Source organism: Cryptomeria japonica, chromosome 5 (genome assembly GCF_030272615.1).
Source record: "Cryptomeria japonica chromosome 5, Sugi_1.0, whole genome shotgun sequence".
Taxonomy (NCBI): Eukaryota; Viridiplantae; Streptophyta; class Pinopsida; order Cupressales; family Cupressaceae; genus Cryptomeria; species Cryptomeria japonica.
In genome coordinates this window covers 266388209-266398844 of record NC_081409.1, presented here as the reverse complement: position 1 = coordinate 266398844, position 10636 = coordinate 266388209, and the positions used below count along the sequence as shown (strand labels likewise).

At 35.5% G+C, this 10636-nt stretch overlaps 1 protein-coding gene across 2 annotated transcripts; it reads left to right on the top strand.

The window, feature by feature from the left end:
* The first annotated feature begins 3343 nt into the window (after positions 1 to 3343).
* Positions 3344 to 10433, top strand: LOC131035219 (ribonucleoside-diphosphate reductase large subunit). 2 transcript variants are annotated; one of them, XM_057966878.2, is made up of 18 exons: positions 3348 to 3671; positions 5466 to 5796; positions 5877 to 5938; positions 6046 to 6133; positions 6278 to 6541; positions 6779 to 7019; positions 7120 to 7196; positions 7363 to 7533; positions 7616 to 7708; positions 7819 to 7968; positions 8048 to 8134; positions 8251 to 8415; positions 8515 to 8634; positions 8740 to 8942; positions 9160 to 9309; positions 9400 to 9547; positions 9670 to 9753; positions 9910 to 10433. In XM_057966878.2, the coding sequence occupies exons 2-18, from the start codon at positions 5569 to 5571 to the stop codon at positions 10006 to 10008; spliced, it is 2430 nt and encodes an 809-aa protein (XP_057822861.1). In that variant the 5' UTR covers positions 3348 to 3671; positions 5466 to 5568; the 3' UTR covers positions 10009 to 10433. The 2 variants fall into 2 exon arrangements, with proteins under 2 accessions (XP_057822860.1, XP_057822861.1); XM_057966877.2 differs by having other exon boundaries at positions 3344 to 3671; positions 9160 to 9547.
* Positions 10434 to 10636: the final 203 nt, after the last annotated feature.

Here is a 10636-nt window from a genome sequence, read left to right as displayed (position 1 = left end):
CCATTTCAATACAGTTCATTATTGGACAAAAATAGGAAAAACTCAACATGTTTTATGAGATGCAAGTTGTTCACTAACCATAGTCAAAGTTTGGTTAGTTTACAAGAGTATTGTGAAATGTTTGAAATGAACAAAGATAAGAGGGGGTTCTTGAACATAATTATACTCTTTGTATTGATGTACATACCTCATTGAATGCATAACTTTATTAGTATTTCCCATGATTAAAATAATTCGAGACCAATATTTTCAAATGGCAAGAAATAAATGATTAAATGGAAAGTATTACTATAGTTGTACTAAGCTCATAGTGACAAAATAATATAGCATCAATGATGCTTAGATAGCTAGTTTCTCTTTATGTAATGTATGAAATACATAGTTTCAAAACCATGTCTTTCCTTGCAATTAAAATCACTACTCAAATACCCTAAACATGCAAATAACTTCCCCCCTTCTATCGCCTCTCACAGTCGAAAAATCATGTCAAGACTCTTCTCAGAAACCTTTGCTCATGCACATCATACTAGCAATAGTCATCATAATATTTTCTTCTGCACATTATTTGCCAAGAAGAAAATGATAAGCTTTCTATCAAAGTCCCAAAAGAGAAAAGCAATTTATCTCTATAAAAATGAAGACTCCCAAAGATAATAGAAACTCTTCTTCTATTGTGTCAGATGAAAGAATTTTTTAGAATGGTTTACAACAGACGATCTCTGACTCCCTCTCCACATGGAGCTATTAATGACTTTACTTTATATTGTGTAAGATAGATGAAAAATAATTTGCAAGATAGGGGAAGGGACCTAGTAGTTGAATGCGTTCCAATCGTATAATAACTTACTCTCTTGACATGGGAATAATAATGACTTTCTATTGTATAACAAATTTCTATTGTATATAACGAATCCAAACTTACTCTCTTGGCATGGCAATAATAATGAATTTTTATTTTATATAATATGAAACAGTTTTGAAAGAAAACATCACTCTCCAAACCGTAATGAAATCAACCATTCGGTCTTTGAAAACCTAAAAGAAATATTAAGTGTATCCTCCTAGATTATCGCTCCACTCTTTCCAATTATTGGCTCCATCATGGCTTTCATAACATCAAATGCTCAATCAAAACTAAATATCCTTTCAAAAACTACCAAAAAGGATCAAGTATATCGCAACAAAAAACAACACAATAACAATAAACTATGGCATGATGATTTTTTTTGTTTTCTTAAACTACAAAACAAATCACTTCAAAATAGTGAATCATGGTGTGGCCTTACCCGCCAAAACTTTCCTTTATTAACATTTGAAATAATATGATACATTCATGTTTGGTATTAGTGCCACATGGATATTTATATTTTAGTTTTATTTAATATATAAAAAATACACATATATACACAAACATACATAGTATATGCTCTCTCTCTCTCTCTCTCTCTCTCTCTCTCTCTCTCTCTCTCTCTCTCTCTCTCTCTCTCTCTACACACACACACACACACATGTAGCTTCATATATGTGTGTGTGTATATACATATTCAAACATATATACATATACATATCTTCATACATACACATACATATTTACATATATGTATACACATATGTACATATATGTATCCATAAATATATACATATACATATATTCATACATACATATAGATTTACATAATATATGCATATATCAAAGTAATTGATATAGTAACATAAACATCAACTTTAAACAATGAGCACTTAATGAATGTTGGTCTAGACGGGGGCTCGAGTGAGAGAAGGGGGGAGGGGTTTCTTTACTTGACCAAAGTGTAGCGCTAGACCTTAGGCAAAAGATTGACACAAGCTCAAGAGAACACTAAACTCGAGGAGATATAAGATACTCTAAAACAAGACACTCGACTACTTGCCATTTGTGACATGAAACCTACATGATGGTGTGTGATGAAACTCATATTGCATACTTGTCCACTCATGAAGTCTATAATCCTTTATTTGGTGATACTCTCCCTCTCCTTCCTAGAGGGCAAGGTGGATCTGCATCCAACTTTGTAATCACAAGAGTAGTTAGCCCATTACATACACGACATTGTAAACATTCAAACAAATTTGGTAACAATCATATTGCTCTAATCATGAATGAAACATTCAAGTCATATTATGTTCATATCAAAACATTCGTCGCTTACAAAATCGTGATGGTAAACATAATTACACACACATTAACATGAAAGTTAAAAGTATTTGTAAGTCATGAAACGAGGTATAACACTGTAGCTAGTCTTCAAAACTCTATGTAAAGTATAAAGATAAAAAAAGAAAAGTAAAAACATATATTTTTGCCTTCATTTTTTTTTAACAAAACTATGAATTTAGATGATTGACAAGTGGTAGATAATATTCCTAAGTCGGTGGGGCAATTTCAAGTCCCACCCCATTTTCACTTGCTCAAATATACAAGCATAGAAGTTGTAGTTCCTATTTATCATAAAAAGATTCTAAATAGTCATGTAGCAAATTTTTTTGGCTTGAGAATCTATCCTTAAGGATTAAGAGGTCCCTAGAACCCCCCCAAAAATAAAAAAATTACTAGAGAATTATTTGGAACATTTTCCTAAAGAATAGCAACCCCTACTTTCTAGGGCTTCAAATTTGAGCACGTGGAAAAGGTGGGGGGCTAGAAATTGCCCCACTAGGCTCTTTTTCTACAATTGTCAACAATTTGAAGTTTTTCAAAATTTTCTCAATTAATGTTTTTGTTATTTCATATTTATTTAATTTGTTCAATTGAATGTGCTAAATAATAAAATTCATGAGACCACCAACTTTTATAAAATTGGAGCTTAGTATTTTAATCTTAAATCTCAATAGAAAATTCACCAGACCACTAGCTCTAAAATAATCTTAAAATCTCTCACTAACACCTAATGAAAGCCTACCTCCATGAAATCCCATCCTTAACCTCAGCCTTAACCTCAACCTTATTAATAATTTTTTTAGGAAGCCCTGGCCTTATTATTAATTTTTTTAGGAAGCAACTCTCCATGGAACCCCAAACTTACTAATAATTTTTTAAGTAAGCCTCTCATGAGACTGAGCCTTATTAATTTTTTATTTATAACATTCTTCATAAGACCACCACCTTTCTAACTTAAACTTTTAAGCTGAAATGCATTAGTGAATTTATAGAACAACATACTTCAAAATATTCCTAACACCTACTTAAATTGCTAGGAAGCCCCCTCCATAGAACCTTACCCTAAATTATACTTTAGGTTTAGTTCAAAAATTTTATATAAGGCAAGGAGTGCATTAACATTTAAACCAAAAAAAGTCCCAGATAAACAGCGGCATGAGACTAATCCACCCTCTTAACTCTCACCAAAGAATAAACTAAATCCCTGCACGTAGTCTCCTGATTTAGTCTTTGGCGGGAATAGTTTCAATTGTCAAATTTCTTGGAATTCAAGGTTTGAATCAGGGAGGGAAATGAGTAGATAAAAACCAATTCACAAGAAGACAAATAAATGAAACGATAAAAGGAGGATTGCATTTTTAAGTGAACACTAGCAAAGAAAGGAGCAGCAGAGGCGGCAGGCTAAAGGCAGAGGAGCTCGAAAAACGCTTCCTTTTCTCTTCTCTCAAGCATTCTGTCGGTTCAAGTCTATTCTGTGAGTAATTCTTTACTCCATTACCTTGTGTTTTTTTAAAGGTTGATATCTTTATCCTGTGTGTCTGTGTTTTTGGCTTTCATTCGACCTGTTTGACAAAACGCCCGTTTGAAAAATATGAAAATAAGTCCAATATCAGTCTGGGCACCACTGCTTATTTTCAGATTTACGGAATCATTCACTGTCTGCTTTCGGCTTGGGTGCTTCCAGCTCATTTCAGATGTATCGCGAGAGTGCTTCTGTTTTCCTGTCTTTTGTGGGCTATTTTGGTTTGAGGAATATTGATATGAGAGTTATTTCTTCTTTCATTTTGTCTTTCAATTACAAATTTGTTTGTTTATTTGGCTTTTGGTTTTTCTTATTCTCTGTTTTGAGATGGCGAGGCTGAGCGTCAAATGTAACGTTGCTTTATTTAGCTGCCCCGCTTTTGAATTTTTGCTACTGAAGAGAGCTCCAGCAGGGAACATGCATTGGCTGTCGGCCCACGTAATCCTAGTGATCCAGAGATTGAATCTCCGGTGGAGGATATATATTGGTTGTTGGGTTAAAAGATTCCTGTGGCACAGGGATTCCACCTAGTTTCACGAGGAATTGTTTCAGTTTCGTGGGCAGTATAGTCCTATGCTCATTAGTTACCCAACTTTGGATCCAGCTGCTGGAGAAAGTTCCAATGAGGGGTACACGCCAGTTGTCTAAACTGAACCACAATCTCCCAGGGATTACATATAATTTTGGAGTAATCACCCCAGCCTGTGGACAGGTGCTGATTAGCTATCTAAGTTTGAATTTGGGTTGCCAGATAAATCTCATATTGGGATTGTGAACTGATTTAGCAAGTTATTCTTGTGGTGCAGGTATTAACGGATTATACCTAATTTCATAAGTAATTCCTTCCTAGGTTTGAGTTTGGGTTGCTAGAAAAATCTTAACAGGGGCTATACATGTTGCTGGCTTAAGTTAGGCTTTGCTTGTAATTTGTCTTTGTGTGTGTAGGCAAGACTATTGCATTCTTGTTGTTGTACACAGAAATATTAAATTTTACAGGCACAAAAGAGGGGTTATGTGGGTTTTTTTCACGCTAAGCTTGTTTAAATACAGTTTTTCTTGTTAAGTTTGTTGTCTTTCAGCAACCCCAAAAAGACTATTAGATGTTTTTGACTATATATTTAAGAGCCCTTTTGGGCAAAATGGTCTCAAATGATCTCAAAGACTCAGATTAGTGGCAGTTTTTAGAACCTTTTTCTAGAATTACCTCTAAACATTAGACTGGTAAACCTTGGGGGAGGTTGTGGGCTGCCTTTGATGTAGTGTGCTGCAAGCATGCACTACTATTTTAAGATGTGGAAATATGGATGGATAACTATGCACCTTTTTTTTTTCTTTTTCTTTTTTTGGACTGGTAACATAGGCCAGTTTTCATGAATAAATGTCATTCAGTCACTCTTTGTAGTAATTGTGTTTCCCAGTCCCAGAATTTTGCAGGGCATTAAAATGGGAGATGGTAGTTACCATTTGTTGGATCCTGTTCTCATGATGGCTTTTGGTTTTCTTTCTTTGCCTGGCCTGCATTTTGGGTATGCCATTGTAAATGCCCGTTTGAAAATCTAGCACACCAATTTTAACTCCTGATTGAAATGGTAGTTTCTATTTGTTGAATCATGTTCTCATGATAGTGTTCAGTTTTCTTTCCTTGCCTGGTCTGTGTTTTGGGTATTGCCCTTGTAAATACCTATTTAAAAGTCTAGCATAGCATTTTTAACTCCTGATTAAAATGAGAATGTTTCTGATCTGCAGTTTCAAGCACAGTTTATTGGACAGAGTTTTTGGCATAAGGAGCTGATTTGAATTGTATACTCAAACCAAGTGTCTTAGCTTTTTGATTTCAAAGGAAGCAACTATGTATGTGATCAAGAGAGATGGTAGGCAGGAGGCGGTGCACTTTGACAAGATTACTGCACGGTTGAAAAAGTTGAGTTATGGACTGAATACAGAGCATTGTGATCCTGTCTTGGTTGCCCAAAAGGTCTGTGCCGGTGTTTACAAAGGTGTTACCACAAGTCAGCTAGATGAATTGGCTGCTGAAACTGCAGCTGCTATGACTACAAACCATCCTGATTATGCCCAAGTGAGTTTTCTGCTTCAAAATTAATGTTGTCTTCATTTCATGCTGCTATAGATGCCTTAAGGTCTACTTTCATTTTGCAGCTGGCTGCTAGAATAACTGTTTCCAATCTTCACAAAAACACCAAAAAATCATTTTCTGAGACGTAAGTCCTTTTTTTCTCATGCTTTTATACTTGTTGGGTTCAGAAACTCTGTATTTCACCTTCTATGGCTAATGGCATTTAGCACTTTGTACTTGGTGGTGTTGCAGGATAAAGCAAATGTATAGGCATGTTAATCAGCGGTCTGGCCTGGATTCTCCTTTGATTGCAGATGATGTTTATGAGATCATTATGAAGGCAAGTACTAATTTCTGTTTAGAGCTTTCCTATCCCATTAGATAATTATGTTTTAGTTAATTTGAGAAATATGCATAAGTAAAATCTTAGTTTTTATAACTGTGTTAGTGTATGGTATGTGAGTTTTTTCTCTTTGATTTTCAGAATGCTGCCCGTTTGGACAGTGAGATCATTTATGACAGGGATTTTGATTATGATTACTTTGGATTTAAGACTCTTGAGAGGTCTTATCTCTTGAAAGATAATGGGGTTGTTGTTGAGAGGCCTCAGCATATGTTAATGAGAGTTTCTGTTGGAATTCATAAAAATGACATTGATTCAGCCATCCAAACCTACCATTTAATGTCACAACGTTGGTTTACTCATGCCTCTCCTACCCTCTTCAATGCTGGAACGCCAAGGCCACAGGTTTGCCTATTTCTGTTTGGTTGGTTGGATTTTGTTTTTCTTTTGGAAAAGGTCTCTATATTAACATGAGAAAAGTGTGAAGAGCAAGTCCTGATTGCAATTTATTGTTTTTTGAATTTGGGAATACTTGTAGATGGTAAGGGCTCCTGGTTTATATTTGAATGTAGAATTAATATGTTATGCATTTCCAGATTCAGATGCGATCAATTATATTATTTGTTTGCTTTTTTATGGCAGTTGAGTAGCTGTTTCCTTGTATGCATGAAAGATGATAGTATTGAGGGGATATATGATACTTTGAAGGAATGTGCTGTAATCAGTAAATTAGCTGGAGGGCTTGGCATCTCAGTTCATAATATTCGTGCAACTGGTAGTTATATTCGAGGAACAAATGGGACATCAAATGGAATTGTACCCATGCTGCGTGTATTCAATGACACTGCTCGATATGTCGATCAAGGTGGAGGCAAGAGGAAAGGTATTGTATTTACAGCTTAATTTTCTTTCCAAAATCTTTGTATAATATTGGAACAAAGAGTGATGGGAGTTCTGAGCCACTAATGTGCTGTCTCATGAAGGTGCTTTTGCTATGTACCTGGAACCATGGCATGCTGATGTTTTTGAGTTTTTGGAGTTGAGAAAGAACCATGGGAAGGTAACAACCTTAAAATCAGTGCAGTGCTGATTTATTTTAACCAAGAAAATATTTTGAGACTTCATTATATGTCTGAAAGGATCATATAGTGGATATTCCAAATCATAAAACTCTCTCTGCTTGCTTTTGGTGTGCCTTGGCTGATTTATAGATATGTGACTTGTAGGAAGAAAACAGAGCACGTGATTTATTTTATGCACTCTGGGTGCCAGACCTCTTTATGAAAAGGGTTGAGGAGAATTCAACTTGGGCATTGTTCTGTCCGAATGAAGCCCCTGGGCTTGCTGATTGTTGGGGTGAAGAATTTGAAAGGCTCTATCTGAAATATGAGCAAGAGGTATACTTGTTTTTTGGTATTCTGTCATATTTTTTTGGATCAGCTGAAACATATGATAATAGTTGGGTTTCTATAAAATCAGGGAAGGGCAAAAAAGATTATACAAGCACACAAGCTATGGTTTTCAATTTTGGAAGCTCAGATAGAAACTGGGAATCCATACATGCTATTTAAGGTATGCATACATTTATCCTAGTTGCATTTGTAATTTGGTAATTGTTGTGTTATCTTTGACCAATACATGTTTATTTGTCTATTTATGCTGGCATTTATTTGGCTGTTTAGGACACGTGCAATAGGAAAAGCAATCAGCAGAATCTAGGAACTATCAAGTCATCAAACCTTTGTACAGAGATTGTTGAATTTACAAGTCCAACGGAAACTGCAGTCTGTAATTTGGCATCAATTGCCTTGTCTAGATATGTGAAGGAGAAGGTATATTTTCTATGAATGTTCTTGTTTGGGGCCTTATTCTTGATAATTTTGAGAAGCTGATTTATATCACTCTTTCCAGGGTGTACCCAATGAGTCTCAGCCCTCTAAGTTGGTTGGTAGCAGAGGATGCAGAAATCGCTATTTTGATTTTGATAAGTTAGCAGAGGTTAGCCTGATTGTCACTTATTTCCAATTTGTTTTCTATTGTCAAAGTGTTGGTTCTGCGTGTTTCCTGTGTTTGTTTGCAAGTAAAGACTTTCTAATGCTTTTTTGCTAAAACAGGTTACATCAATTGTGACTTACAATCTTAACAAGATAATTGATGTAAACTATTATCCTGTGGAAACTGCAAAGCGGTCAAATATGCGGCACAGGCCAATTGGCATTGGTGTACAGGGTCTTGCTGACAGTTTTATACTGCTTGGCATGCCATTTGACTCAGAAGAGGTTGGTTGATATGGGCATATAGTGTAAATGGACTTTATGTGTGCCTTTTTTCTTTATAATCTATTTGGGTTTGTTACCAATCCCAAACTCTGCATGCAGGCTAAACAATTGAACAGGGATATATTTGAGACGATTTACTATCATGCTTTGAAAGCATCAACTGAGCTTGCTATAAAGGAAGGTCCTTATGAAACCTACTTTGGGAGTCCTGTAAGCAAGGTTAGTCAATGAATGAAAGTTCAGCTTTATGAATGTACTTTTGTTTTCAATGTGAAATTGAAAGTGTACAAATTGGATGTTCTGATCTTTTCTTTTCTAATATAGGGAATACTTCAACCAGACATGTGGGATGTGAAACCTTCTGCTCGTTGGGATTGGGTTATGTTGAGAGAAATGATTGCAAAGCACGGTGTGAGAAACTCTCTTCTTGTTGCTCCAATGCCGACAGCATCCACTAGTCAGATTCTTGGGAACAATGAGTGTTTTGAACCCTATACATCAAATATTTATAGCCGAAGGGTGTTAAGGTAAACTTATTCTAGATTTATGCTCTTGGAGTCAATAATTTCTTAGATAATTATTAAGCCAACATGTGACATTCCAAATCTTCCATGTTTCAAAAAAGTGATCATGAATGTACATTTGTCTCAGAATTATGCTCTCTATTATTTAACTTACAAGTTTAAAATGTATTGTCAAATGATACAACTATTATTGACTGACAACTTCTGTTACATTGGACAGTGGAGAATTTGTGGTGGTAAACAAGCACTTACTTCATGACTTGACAGAGATGGGGCTCTGGTCTCCTTCTTTAAAGAACGAAGTTATATATCATAGTGGTTCTGTTCAAAACATCAGTGAGGTTCCAAATGATCTCAAAGCTATTTACAGGTTGATGAAATATTTGATGTTTCAAGCTAATAATATTTTTTGGCAAATATTTCCTACTGTTTCTGATTTATGTGTCCTCTATTTGAACAGGACTGTATGGGAATTAAAACAGCGGACTTTGGTGGACATGGCAGCAGAGCGTGGCTGTTATATAGATCAGAGTCAAAGCCTCAATATTCATATGGACCAGCCTAACTTTGGAAAGCTAACCTCCCTGCATTTCTATGCATGGTCTAAGGTAATACATGATTTTCTATTGTAGCAAGATCTGTACTTCACTTTATTTTTGATGATGTGTTAAGCATGTTTGTGATGTTCTTTCATTTATGAGATTGCAATTTGGATATATGTAATGGACAGGGCTTGAAAACTGGAATGTATTATCTACGGTCAAGGGCTGCAGCAGATGCCATTAAGTTTACTGTGGATACAACAAGCATAAAGGTATGCATTTGAGATCTAAGAATATTTGGTTTGGGCAGCTCCTGTATGTTCTCATTGTTCAATGAAGCAGAGCTATTTGCATTTGTATAAAAGGACTCCCTTTTTGGGTAGGGCACTGGATATTTTGATTTCGACGGACTTTGGTTCTTGCATCAGGAAAATTCCATGCCAGTGACTGAAGATGTTGAAACAAAAGTGGCTCAAATGGTTTGCTCATTGGAGAACAAAGATGAATGCCTTGCTTGTGGAAGCTGATTGATTGATGTTCACAACTTGTGTTAACTAGCTTGGACTAATTTAATCAAAGCTTTGCGTTTTCTGAAGGCATACCGTTATTGTGTAAATTTGGAGAATTTAGCTCTATGTACAATGGCTAATTGTATATCTTTTCCAAATTTTCCATTGTAGTGGCTTCTTTTTCTGCTGCCATGCAACCTAGCCTTTGTAAAAGCAACAAAAATTGCTGTTGACTGCCTTGTAATAAAGCCCTATGCATGGAGCAATTATTAGAGGCTGAATGTTATCATGATTTGTCATTTGCCATTTTCATTTGACATTTAATGATTTGAATAGAAAAAAATGGTAGCTTCCTTGTTCAAACAAATAGATGTGCAATGATCAAGAATGTTGTATCTAACTTGAGGTTTCACAATTAATGGATTTAATGAGTTATACTGGTATGATGAGGCTCTTCTATGAAATGTAACTAAAAAGAGCTAGGTTGCAGTTTGGAAGTCTACTTTCATTTTATTGTCGAGCTATACTTTTGCATGGATGATCTTATTTGACTAGAGGAATTGGTTTTGGGCATATAACTTGGCATTTTCAATTTAGCAGTATGTAATTGTTACGAGATGTATGCCATGTGAGATCAGCTGTCCGG